This window comes from Chelonoidis abingdonii, chromosome 2, assembly GCF_003597395.2.
Source record: "Chelonoidis abingdonii isolate Lonesome George chromosome 2, CheloAbing_2.0, whole genome shotgun sequence".
NCBI classification, from domain to species: Eukaryota; Metazoa; Chordata; order Testudines; family Testudinidae; genus Chelonoidis; species Chelonoidis abingdonii.
The window spans coordinates 219,167,127-219,181,324 of NC_133770.1; the positions used below are offsets into that span (position 1 = coordinate 219,167,127).

Below are 14,198 nucleotides of genomic sequence, written 5' to 3' on the forward strand. Positions count from 1 at the left end.
ACTGTATGACATTGGGCAGAATTGGGGCTCTTGAGGCCATATGGAGCAACAACAGAATTTTTCAAGACTGTCAGACTTACCAGAACAGTCACTCTCCATGACAAAGTAATGATGGTGTTCATATCTGCCATTGTACATGTGCTCCAGTGAATATAAGACAACGTTTGCCTTGTCAGTGCACAGATGTGATTGCTAAGACTGATTAAAGATTTCCAGTTACCTATTGGGAATCCATTTTCAGGCCTGAAAACAGCTATCTACCAGCAGTCAAAACCACACAGGACGTAGCAATGGCTTCCAACTTTGCCACATATTTTGCTCTATCTTTACATTACTCGCTTTTGGGAGTACATGGATGTCTGAGGAGAGGACAAAAGTGCAGATTACTGCCAAGTTGGTTAGTAATTTGCTACACTTGGATGAACTAGTCCTCTGGTACATAGGAGTTAAGAAAACCTTGTGAGAAGTATTTATAGCTGATATCCCTCTCCATGAACATTAATTATTTTTTTATATGTTATCTCATGGCAAAAGACAAATATTTCATCCGAGCTGAGGGAATGACCCTGGGAGCAAACAGATAAAGGCAGTTATCTAGGCTCTCCAATAAAAACAGCTGGCTCTCAAAGGATCTACATCAATGAGGAGGGGAACAACAAAAAACCCAGACACACAGCTCAGAGTTGGACACCTTGGAGACTGACATCTGATCCACATATCAATTTGACAATTTGACTAAAAGTAGGGCCCTAACCAGAGTTTAGAAAGATACTGTAAGAAGCAGTGGCTATACTGTACTTCATGAAAAGGAGCAGAGCAACAATCTGAAGACTGTGTCCTGAGAATCAGCACTCAAAAGAGCAACCTTTACAATTGCATATCTAATTTTTTCTCTGGACTTAAAATTAGCTGAAAAACAACAAGGAGCTGGTGAATCCTAATGTACTGCAATTTCATAAAAATAAAATGGGTACTTCCACTACTTAACCCGCCCTAACAAATTATCTTTTTCTATAAAATATTTTCAGTGGGTCTATTCAGAGATGCCAGCATCCTGGCAACACCCTCCTGAAGCAGGAAATTAGAAGTTATGAAGTTTAAAATTAACTTTTAGCTGAAGTAAAAATGATTTAAATAAGAAACTTTTTTTAAAAGGCTCCAAAGTGTGATTCACCTACATTGGTTGCTTTAAACAAAAACCGCAAGTCAAGCTAACACAATACACTGTTCTGAAGATTTCACAAACTGTAATAGCTTTGGTTAAACTAACAAAAAAGAGTGAGCTAATACGTTTCTATAATATTTATGAAGCTGCTGACATTCTTCATTTCTGATGAACAAGCGGTACAGCAGTAGCAGCAGCTTAGAAAAAAGTTATGGGTTGTTTTGCTTTTTATTTGCTGGGCACTGAGAAAAAAGGAAAGACCTACTTAAAAATGATTAAATCCCAGGCATGTGTAAATCACACATTCTGTTAAAATAGTCTAATGTTTTTCTTGTAAAAGGCTATTTTTTCTCTTTTTTCAGGGATATTTGTCCACGGTCAAAAGAAAGCAGCACCAAACATGGATTAGAGCTTTTCCTCTCTTCCTGACTAAATTAAAAGTAGATGTTTTGTTTGCATTTAAATGGTCCCAACAAGGAGCTGGAAACTCTTCCCGGCTACACACCCCTCCCTTGTCATCCCCTTATAGGCTCAATTCCTGCAAGGTGCTGAACACTTTGGCACTTTAAGCACGAGTAGACCCAGGGGTTCTCAAACTAGGGGACAGGACCCCTCAGGGAGTCGTGAGGTTATTACATAGGGGGTCATGAGCTGTCAACTGCCACCCTATGTCCTGCTTTGCCTCCAGCATTTATAATAGTGTTAAAAACATTTTTATATAGAGGCTTGCTATGTGAAGGGGGTCACCAGTACAAAAGTTTGAGAACCATTGTGTTAAAGTTAATGGAACTCCTCGCAGGCTTGCCGGTCTGGAGCCAGCACGCTGGGCACCTTGAAGACTGGAGTCCTATGTGGGCCATAAAGGAGAGGGGAAGGGAAGTAGCTCTGCAGTTCATGCCTCTCTCTGTGAGAGACCATGGAAGCCTCTCTATGTGATCACTGCATTGTGAATTCTGAAGAGCAAAAGCTGAGACAATGGTTGCTCCAGGTGGCATGTTACCCCTCCAGAGAGCCCAATCCAACACCAACTATAATCAATAAAGGTATTTTCACTGACTACAGAGAGCACTGGATCAAGCCCTAAACTAGCTAATGTGCCCCCACAGAGGCTTTGGCAAATAGCAACATGAATCCTCAGTAAACTACTGCCCACCACTCAAAAAACAAAACAAAATCTCTCACCCCCAAAGAGCTGCAGTTTCGAGAGCCCCCAGTGATCAGAGATTGAAATTAAGCAAAGTAAAGACAATCTGTACATTATTAGCATGTTTCACCAAAATGCTAGAGTTGGAAAGGTAATCATATACTTAAGAAATACTTAAATTTATCATACAAAACTAATTAATGAGTTTTTGTAAAGTTAGAATCAAATATAAACTTACCTTTATACACATACCCCACATCTACAGTACAGATTTCGCTCTTGTAGATTTACATCAAATCTGTACTTTATCATAAAAGCCACAAAATGATGTTAAGGATTTCATGTTCAGAAATGGATAAGAATTGCCATACTGGTTCAGAAATGGCCAGTACCAGACATATCAGAAGAAGAGGATGAAAAAATAAAAAGTAACCCAAACCCACAATGGACAATGAGGGAAGTTTCTTCTTAACTCTAGTGGGTTAGTTGTTGTCTTATTACGACAGAGCATGAGGCTGTATATCCTTCTAAATAAACTGTTTAATCTGATCTAATGTAACGGGGGGTGTTCTCATCCGTATAAAAATCGGATTTTTTTTTAAAAACCTACTAAACCTCTGGCCTCCGTGATATCTTGTGGATTGTGCAGTTATGCATTTCCTATTATCAGTTTGAAATGAGTTGCCTTTCAGTTCCATTGACTATTCCCCTTGTTCTTGCATTATCAGAAAAAAATGAGTGGGAATGCTCAATTTACTTTCTCTTTTCTATTTATAATTTTATATACCTCTATCATATGCCTCTCCGCTCTGAACTGAACAGTCCCACTCTTTTCAGTATCTCCTTATATTGAAGTTTTTCTCTTACCTCTAATCACTTGTGGCTCCCCTCTGGACCCCCTCCTATCTCTCCTATGCTTTTTTTGAGATGGGGGGATCAGAACTGACACAGCATTACAGGTGAGGACAGAAAATTTAATATAATGGCAATCCCCTTCTTGACATTTTTATTTGCTTTTTAACCCTGGATGCATGTTGAAAAGGTTTCATTGAACTGTGCACAGAGGGGACAAGGAGGAGAGATAGCTCAGTGGCTTGAGCATTGGCCTCCTAAACCAAGGGTTGTGAGCTCAATTGTTGAGGGGTCCACTTAGGGATCTAGGGCAAAAATCAGTACTTGGTCCTGCCTAGTGAAGGCAGGGGGCTGGACTCAATGACCCAAGGTCCCTTCCAGTTCTAGAAGATAGGTGTATATCTCCTATTATTATATCTACACAGCAACTAGACACCAACAGCTGCCCATGCCAGCTGACTTGGGGTCACAGTTCACTGCTGTGTAGACTTCTGGGTGCAGCTGGAGCCCAGGCTCTAGGACCCTGCAAGGTGGGAGGGTCCCAGAGTTCAGGCTCCAGCCTGAGCCCAAAAGTCTACACTTAAACTGCCACACAACCCAAGCCCCATGACCCCAAGTCAGCTGGCACAGGCCAGCCACAGGTTTTTCTTTGCTGTGTAGACATACCCAAAGGGGTCTAGGTCTTTCTCCTGAGCAGTTAACATTATGTATGAGTAGTATGTTATACCTTCCAGTGTGCATTACCTTGCTTTTGTCAACACTGAATTTGATCTGCCATCATTGCTGCCTATGTTAGCTTCATTATGCCCCTATGAAGTTTCCCAAAATAATCTTGATTAACCTAAATAATTTTGTGTATTTCAAATCTGGCCACCTTCTTGGTCATCTCCTTTTCCAGACTATTTGAGAGATACAATAAACAGTCCTCACAGAGAATCTTGGTGCACTCCAATGTTAAACTTTACCATGTTAAACATTTACGCCTACTCTCTGTTTTCTCAATCTTAGCTAGTTTTCAAACTATGATGATACTTCTTATCTTATGACTGGTTTTCTTAGGGCCATCTTTGTTAAGGTTATTTTTTTGAAAATCCAAAAAATATCAACTAGTTATTTATCCACTATATTGCTGAAACATTCAAAGAATTCTAGTAGGCTAGGGAGGCACAATTTTCCTTTACAGAAAACACGCTTGCTTAGCATATCATATTCATCCAAGTGTTGTATAATTCTATTTTTAAATTACCACTTCCACCAATTTGCCTGGTACTATAGTAAGGTTCATTGGTCTGTATTTCACAAGATCAGGCCTTCAGTCTTCTGGCACAGTAGCTGATGCTAATGAGAGAGCATATAAAAAGCACCTCACAGTCACTTTATTCTCAAATTCCTTCTGAGCTATTGAATAAATTCCATGTGGTCCTTGTGACTTGTTACTCTTTAATTCATCTAGTTTATTCACCCTGAAGATCACCTGAAAGTAATGGGTAATTCCTCAACATCCTCTGTGGCAAAAACTGTAGAGAAGCTAAAGGATATTTTTTTGCATCCATGTCCTTAACCCTCTTTACAGGAGCACCATCTATTTAAAAGTCACATCTACATGATTTTTAATGAACTTTTATTACAAGTAATATCTGAGATTACTTTAACTGAGAGCCTTTAGAGCAAAAGTATATTATTTCTCTCTTTTTTCAGTTTGTTTACTTTATTTGACAGAACTTTGTAAATGATCAGTTTCACCATTTTTCTCCCAAACAATTAGTCAATTTTCTGTTTCTGAGACTCTCTCACACAGCAGCAAGGGAGAGAAAACCATTTTTTTTTTTAAAAAGAAAAAAGAGAAAAATGGTTGTTCAAACCAATCAATCACAGAAATTGTCCATGGACTAATGTGGTATCCGAAACTGCTTTTAACTCATTAATTGTCCTCTTTACTCTCAGGACATATTCTTTCACAAGCTTCCTGCATCTGATAAACTAATTATTTTTACGTTTCAAGTGAATGTTCAAATTCCTTATCAGCCCTCATATTTTCAACAATCCATTCTCAATCCAAGCTTAAGATCCTTTCTGTTGGCTTTACATGGGTTGGATTTCCATTTACTGAAGGATACCCGACTCAAAAAACCTCTTGCACCTTGCCATTTTCATCTCCTTCTCTCCCTCCCCAGCCTCCCTATATCTGCATGCCTGCTTCCATTTTTGTTTAAGGGGATGTGACTAATGTATAGGTATAATTTAAATGGGAATACTAACTTTTACGGGGAACTACCTCCTCAAGTTGTTCTTCTAATGTGATACCAGAGGAATAAAGTAATTTTTGTCATCACCAATTAAAAACTTTTACGAACAGGACCGTTATAAAACAATTAAACTTGCAAATGCACTAGTCTCTAGGAGGGAAACCCTGGAGGAAATTCTGCTTATTAAAATTGCAATTTTAGTTTCCATTAAAAAGGAGAATAAGACAACACAAGATGGGTTGGCAAGACAAATTATTTCTTAATGTCAGTTGAGCTTATTTCAAATGAGATACCGTATCTTTACCAGGTTGGGTTCAGCACATTTTTTGTCTCTTCAACTCATTTATCTAATTCAGTCATCTTGATTATAGCCTCATGGACCTTCATTTTCAGAGGAAGAATTTTGTAACAAACAGCCTACACAACACGCTGATTACTGAACAGTTAATTCTAATTAACTTGGCTATGGCAAGAGAATTTTGATAAAGTCCTAGAATGCAAATATATTTTGGTTATCCTGGACCAACATCTATAAAATAAAAACTCTCAGTAAAGTCTCCAGATGAGACATCAGAGTGATAGAAATCTAATTTAAAGAAACAAATGAGAAAATTAAAATCACAAATAATTTATTCTTCCTTTAGAGTTGATAGAATACAGTTTTAAATAGCAATGAAGTACACAGCGGTGGAAAATTGGCACAGAACCTACAAGCATTTCATTCATAATAATGCTCCTCATGCGTTATCTGTTCAAACCTTGATGTGCATTTTCTACCGATCAACTTTAAGCTTAAAAAATAAAGTTCTCCCTTTAAAAACAATGGACAAATGAAAAATTTGTTTTCCATGTTTGTTTTGCTCATTCAAATACTATGTATTACAATTGCTTTCTCCCTGTTAAAACATTATGGCCAACTGTGAAAAAAATATTATTTTACTCCTGGGCTAATTTTATTTTTAAGTTATGTCCTTCATAAAGGTTGCATGTATTCTTGCACAACAGAATATCCCTTCACATATCTGAACTACAGTCGCAGGATGGTCTCAAAACCACTTTGTCTACTATGCTATTGATCAGCGTGCTGCCTTTATCTCACATGCAACACTATAAGCATCAATGCAGTTCACAATAAAATTTGGCATTTACCTCACCAGCAGGTTTATATGTGATAATCTAAAACATACCTTGCTCTCACATTAACCAGTAAGAAAAATGGATACACACAAAAAATGACTCATTTCTAAGGGTATTAATTCCCAGTTAAGAAAGTTTAGACAGAGGTTTACAAATTCTTCTATGCTAGTGTGTTACATACAAATTATCCAACTAAAGGTTAAAATACACGTATACAATACAGTTTGACCTGTCTTCAGTATTAGTTTTTTAATTCTTTGCATATTCAAACCAGGTAAAATTAACATTGTCATATTCTTTGTTACTGCAATTAGAAAGGGATTACGGCTTGGTTTATGTTACGCTGTGACAAAACACCTACAGTTTGAACAATTTTTCTGGGTACCAAACCATGCTGCAAAAAATTGTCAAACTACATTAGAAACCTTCTTTACAAAAATGCTTCACTCAGAAAAATTGGAAAGCTTAAAAAATTAATTCTTTGCACAAGACTATATCATACTGTTCTTGATTACCTTCCTGTTTAGGTAACTGGGATTCAATTCTTTGTACAAGAGCCTATCGGTAATGTACAGTATACTATGTCTTTAGTCACTTTTATTATACACCATTTTGAGACCAACACAATCAAGCATTTACCATACCCCCATCCATATTAACAGCAGATTTTTGATCCTGCCCAGTGAGTAGTGTACTGTCTTGCATATTCACCACATGAAAAACATAATATACAAAATATTGCTGCTGTAAAAAGTGTACATTTCCCCCTTCCCCTTACAAAAGAATTTGTGGAAAAAATATTAAATTCCCATAACCTTCATAAACATATAAAGCTGTTCACGCCTTTCAGTCTGTAACAGTCTGTTTGATGCGCAGTTCTGAACTCACTGAAAATTGGTTATGTCAATGCATTTTCTGTCCAATATTGCCATCTAGAGTACGGTTGTGAAATGAGAGTTTTTGAGAGGCTACAGCCTTTTATAACGAGCCCATAAAGACTGTATATTGTAAAACAGCCATTTATCCACAATATTTTTCCAAAAGCTAGATGGAATGGGAGATTCTCTTCACAGGGAGATGTCCACAGTGCTGAGGAGACAATATGGCTGCTAATAGATACTGGAATGTAAGTACATTTCACTGCTGATAGTTTCCATATTGCCCCTAAAAAAGATAAAATTAAAAATATGATTAGATAATGATTTTGTTTTTATATAGTAAAAGTTGAAACAAGGCAATATCCAAAAAACTCATGCCACTAAGAATCAAACACACTCGAAAACATTCATTTTATTGATATACCTGGTACAGTGTTTCACCTCAGAAGTTCTCTAAATTTATCTGTAAATTACACTGCTGATTATATGTTTATGGCCCGGAGTTTAATTCTGTCTGAACAATTTTTCTTGAATTGGTATTGGTAATTAATAAAAGATTAAATAAAAGACATTAAAAATTTAAGACAGATTATGGTAAAACTGTCTCTCTAACAAAGAATACAACAGAACGGTTGAATACTAAATTGGAATTTGAGCAGCACTGCAAGAATTCAATTACATACAAAAGCACAAAAATTCAAAGTTAAGGTATCCACTCAGCCTGTAACTCATAACTATTGTCCACATATTTTCAGAGCACCATAGAACAGACTAACACATGTAGTTCAAAACTCTGTGTGTGATCCAAGGCACATCTAGGCAATCATAAAGATGTAGATGGCCAACTTCTCCTATAGGAATCATAGAATCGTAGGACTGGAAGGGACCTCGAGAGGTCATCTAGTCCAGTCCCCTGCACTCATGGCAGGACTAAGTTTTATCTAGACCATCCCTGACAGGTGTTTGTCTAACCTGCTCTTAAAAATCTCCAGTGATGGAGATTCCACAACATCCTTGGGCAATTTATTCCAGCGCGTAAGCACCCTGAGAGTTAGGAAGTTTTTCCTAATGTCCAATCTAAACCGCCCTTGCTGCAGTTTAAGCCCATTGCTTCTTGTCCTACCCTCAGAGGTTAAGGCAGAGGTGGGCAAACTACAGCCCGCAGGACCGTCCTGCCCGGCCCCTGAGCTCCTGGCCTGGGAGGCTAGCTCCCGGTCCCTTCCCTGCTGTCCCCCCTCCCCTGCAGCCGCAGCTCACTTGCTCTGCTGCAGACGCAATGCTCTGGGCGGCGGGGCTGTGAGCTTCTGGGGCAGCGCAGCTGCAGAGCCCGGCCTGACCCGGTGGGGGGCAGTCAGGAAGGAGGGAGGGTTGGATGGGGAAGCAGAGGGTAGTCAGGAGCAGGGGTTCCGGGAGAAGTCAGTGGACAGGGAGAAGGCGTGGTTGGATGGAGCAGGGGTCCCAGGGGGGCCGTCAGGAATGAGAGGAGGAGTTGGATGGGGCGGCAGGGGTCCGGGGGCAGTCAGGGGACAGGGAGCGGAGATGTGTGGATGGGGCAGGGGTCCCAGAGGGGCCATCAGGGAACAGGGGAGGTTGGATGGGGCAGGAATCCTGGCGGGGGGGGCGGCCACGACCCCCTCGTGAGGAGGAGAGAACCTGTTGTTAATATTTTGGCAGCTCATCACTGGAGGACAGCAATTTTACGACCCGATGCTGCCCTCAGGCCAAAAAGTTTGCCTGCCCCTGTGTTAAGGAGAACACTTTTTCTCCCTCCTCTTTGTAACAACCTTTTATATACTTGGAAACTGTTATCATGTCCCCTCTTAGGGCAGGTCTACATCAGAAGCGCTACATCGGCGCAGCTGCAATGATGTGGCTGTGTCTCTGTAGTGTGTCTGGTGAAGATACTCTATGCCAACAGGAGAGCGCTCTCCCATCGGCATAATTACTCCACCGGCATGAGAGGTGGATGCTATGTTGGCAGGAGAACGTCTTCCACTGACACAGTGCTAGAGTGGACAGTGCTTAGTTCGCTGTAACTTGAGTCGCTCAGGGGGGTGTCTTTTTCACACCCCTGAACAATATAAATTACATCAACTTAAGCGGTACTGTAGATCTGCCCTCCACCTTCTCTTCTCCACACTAAATAAACCCAATTTTTTCAATCTTCCCTCATAGGTCATATTTTCTAGACCTTTAATCATTTTTGTTGCTCTTCTCTGGACTTTTTCCAATTTGTCCACATCTTTCCTGCAATGTGGTGCCCAGAACTGGGCACAATACTCCAGCTGAGGCCTAATCAGCATGGAGTAGAGTAGAAGAGTTACTTCTCGTGTCTTGCTTACAAAAGTCCTGCTAATACATCCTTAATCCACAGATTTGATGCATATGATGCATGGAAATACTGGCCTCATTACTCTCCTCCAATTCCTCTGATGGAAGAGATCTTTCGTGAACGGCAAAGGTTGGAGCAGAGACATCAGTAATGCTTCTCATGATCATTCACAAGCTCTCTGTAGGTATACCATGGCGTTCAGGATTTGCAGAAAACGAGAGGGCATGTTTGGGAACGACCACTCTGCCCAGCATTGTCACCCCTCAATCCCACCAAGGTAATGCAGCATAAAACACTTCTGATAATGCCACATTATACACATTAGCACAGTTCCTAAGGTAGTAGTGCTACTGTGGAGAACAGGGAAAGCCTCCCACAAATGGATTCCCCTTGGGACTTGGATTATTCAAGAAACTGGACGACTAGAACCTTTGCAGAGGAAGGGAAGTTATCCCTGGCCCACACCAAAATGATCTGTAGGAAATTCGACAAATTAAAACTTCTTTTCCCCTCTGTTCCCCTCCCTCTCTCTAAGCATTTTTCTATGCCTACTTCTTGCATTTGGAACTATGGCCCTTTGTACACTAAATTATTTTTGAAGACTTGGGGCTAAAAGATAGTTGGACTTCTCAGGTTACCGAGTTTAACAAGGTTTTGTTGCCTCCCCCCCGCCCCCTTTTAACATATTTGTGTACAGAGAGAAATCTGTTCTCCCTGAAGGTACTCTAACCACTGTTACTCATGGGAAATATGTTTTTCTTATTCAAAGTCTAAATAGTTGCTTATGGACAAATTATTAAGATTTTATTGTTAAAAAAAACCTATCTGTGTAGTAATATATATTCAGTCATAATGTCCAGCTTCCTTATGCCCAGGAGAGTAAAGGCATCTATTTTAATAAAGTTTACAATATAACATTCAGAGAGATATTAGGCAACATTTTCTGTTTTGTAGCTTGTAACACACAAAGGAGAAAATCCTCTGCTCTATGTCTAATCTTAATAACAGGCATATGTACAAGGAACAGAGAGGAAGAAATCAATTCTCCCTTCTCCATGGCCATTAAGCAGCTGCTGAGCCACTCTGGTCCAATGGCTGGAATAGCCTCTACAGGCTCTTACTCAGCTTCCTGGGGATCCTCTGCCTCTCCCGTACACTGCCATGCAGGGAACCAGTACAAACTGAGGCTTCCAGTCTGCATGGGTCCCTCCCAACACCTATGCAGCATAATTACACTGCTTTGGCAGGCAAGGTGCCCTTTGTAGATGCCAAGGATGGGGGCTGGATTTGCCCCTAAGGGAATGCTTTTAAAAAAAAAAAAGGCATTCAGCCATGTTCAATACAGAGCAATAATAAAATGTGACCCTGCAAGATGCTTAGTACCCTCAGCTTCCACTGAAGTCACTCTCATCACTAGGCTAAAATGGTTCACATTAATTTTGATACAATAGCGAGCTGTTTATAACACAAGAGCTTTGTGAAGTTTAGTATAGTCTGGCCAAATCAGAAAAGAGTGATATAGACTAATCAACGCTCCTAGCTGTATGTGAATAATTCCAATGGAAATAAAAGCTATGAGAGTTACATATATCCATCCAGGGGAAACAATTCCCCAAAATTCATTAATAAAACAGTAAAATGAACACACAAGAATTAGTACATTTTACTAAACAAAGTTGTACCTGGTCATATCCATAAGGCCTCTGTTGTGGTGGCTGTGGTGGTCCAGGCTGTGTGGGCCTGTATGCTGCATACTGCTGGCCTTGCCCTTGTGGATAGTTAGGATACTGAGGTCCTGGACCACTCTGTGAAGGACCTGCAAATCATTAAAACAAATCAAGAAAGGGGAGGAGTGAAGAACAGGACAGATGCTGCAGGTAAACAAAATGACTACGTATTAGATATTCAATTCAATGATTCCACAGAGTTTAAAATCATCAAATTTTGGTGTAGACCTGTTTGTAAGCTGACCCCCGCTCTTTGATGTGTCACTTTTTTTACTAAAAATATTCGGCTTATGAACGAGTATATACAGCATTTAACAAGCTTAAATTAGGTTACCACATACATCAGGCAAATACAGAGAGTTACATTATTTGGTGCCCGCCACTGGATCCCCTGAAGACCAGAAGGAGCCATAAAGTTCTACAACTGATGAACAGGTGCTTGCTCTTACACAAACAGGCAGATCTGTTTCTGGGGCAAAATGTGACTTGCGTAGACAGTAACTTGATTCAGTGTTGACAAGTGCACATTTTATCTAATCCCATTGGTCACTGAGCAGCCATCAGATGGTAACAAATTTGGTAATTCTGGATCAGTGAGAGGTTCAAAGTGATTATCTTGAGGATAAAATCTTCATATTCCATTACCATTCTCCTCAGGCATCAAATCCACCTGAACTATGCTGCTTCAGCTCTCTGTGGTTCTCCTGGAGTGGGACAGATACTTGAAGATTCATAATAATTACTAGGGTGCTGATTGCAAATAATTGATTTTTTGCAAATTAATGGGTAAGCAGATAAATATTAAGTAAAGCAGGATACTACATCCCAAAATGTACTTTGTTCATCTCACAAATGTAGTTCAGTTTTATTTATGATAATTCTTTACGGTTTACTAGTAAATGTTCATAAGAGATTTGTAAAAAAGAGTTAAATATATTAATTTAAGACTTCATTATCTGCTTAAGAAACTGTACTTGAAAAGTGAGCTAGTTTGGGTGGGCAAATCATGGTGTGTGTGGATAAGGAGTTCTATTGTATTTGTTTCACCTGTTTCTTCTAACGTTTTTATTCTAAACCCCAGGTTTTGAAAAATGAATGTATGGAAAAAATGAGTCAAATTTGTCAAATTTTATTTATTTACTTTTTTAATGCTTTGGGTACACATACCAATAGTTCAAAACTGTAACACTCCAGTCCCAACTTCAAAAACAAACTCTCCCAAATCTAACTAGATCCTTTACAAAGCACTACCACTAACACAATTAGGTCAGGTGTGAAACTAGTATTTTCATGCACAATCATGATTGCATATACAATCTCACATACAAATTATGGAACTGGTTTTCACTGTCTCTTTTTGAGAGGATGTTTATTTTAAGATGAATGTGTAAGTATTTTTACAGTATGACAGCAAGGACAATTTAAAATGTGTAGTATGCCCTGTTCTGATTCAAAATCTTCAGAAAAAAACCACATGCACTCTGTGCTCCTTGTTATGGAGCACATCCTTGAATCCAAGGGGTTAACGTTCCTAATAATAATAATGTGGTTTCCCAATGCTACAATACATTAGTGTGGGGAAATTCTCAATACTAGCACAACATTTTCTCTCAAGTATTTTTTGTTACAGTAGTGGTACAAATTTCATCAGAGAAACTAAGAACCTAATGATCCAAGCTCGACTCTAATAAATAAACGTTAGGTGAGAGTCTCTAAGAGGTGCAACACAGAACTGGAAGCTCAGCAGTACAGGGAGTTAAGATGGCTTTATGGAGTTAAGATGGCTATCTTTGTGCTCTCCTGATCCTAGGCTCCTGTATGGACTGGAAAGGACCCCAGTATAACTTAGCTCTGGGACCAGCCTAAGTTACATATACCTCTCCTATGGGCCGCAACATAGTCTAGAATCTCTGCAGTGCTATGTGCTGCCTCAATATCCCCCTCTTGGCCCCAGCTCCACCCCCTCAGGAAGCTGTATTCTGCAGAGTCTGTGCTGGGGAACTTCTCCCCCAGCTGAATACAGGGATTTTAGGGCCCTGTTATATTGGTCCAGCCATTTCACCCATCATAAAGAGGCTGAAGTAGAGATGAGGATCTCACCCATAGTCTTTCTTGTGAGAACTAGCTTGTTGTCAGCTACTTACCATAACCCTGCTGTTGTCCTGGATAACCTTGCTGGCCTGTGTACTGCTGCTGTTGTGGAGGGTAACCCTGCTGCTGAGGAGGTCCTTGATATGCATCTTGCTGCTGACCATACTGCGAGTTTCCTGCAAAATGGTTGTAAGAAAAAAAAACAATTAAAAACGTTTACTACACTTCTGTTTTTCTCTAAGACGGACAGCCAACAACACAAGAACAAAATGAAAATGCAATCTTGAATTCAAAAACTTAATAAAACAAAGAAAACTCAAACCAAACAGAAGGAATTCGGCCAAACAAACTGCAGTTAAAGCCAAGTTTGCAAGGCTGAACTGCAGCTTTTTCAGCATCTCTGCCAAACAAGCAGTACATTTACTGGAATATCACAGTCATAAGGTCATGACTATGCTAAATAAAATAAAAAAAGACAAAATTAAAGACATCTACGAGAGCACAGACTAGCTACACAAGATCAGCAAGCTGTTTCCTAATGGCACTATATTTATATATATATATATACATATATATATATATACACACACACACAAAAATATATATATATATATATATACACACAC

At 39.6% G+C, this 14,198-nt stretch overlaps 1 protein-coding gene across 5 annotated transcripts in view; it reads right to left on the minus strand.

The window, feature by feature from the left end:
• Positions 1-6,019: 6,019 nt before the first annotated feature.
• The window catches only part of SS18 (SS18 subunit of BAF chromatin remodeling complex), a 64,100-nt gene continuing 55,921 nt past the window's right edge, over positions 6,020-14,198 (minus strand). For all 5 annotated transcript variants that reach the window (XM_032799016.2, XM_032799020.2, XM_032799019.2 and 2 more), the window contains 3 exons: positions 13,626-13,748; positions 11,437-11,570; positions 6,020-7,708 (listed from right to left, as the gene is read on the minus strand). In XM_032799016.2, the coding sequence (XP_032654907.1) occupies positions 7,682-7,708; positions 11,437-11,570; positions 13,626-13,748 (284 nt within the window). In that variant the 3' untranslated portion in view covers positions 6,020-7,681. The remainder of the gene's footprint in view (positions 7,709-11,436; positions 11,571-13,625; positions 13,749-14,198) is intronic.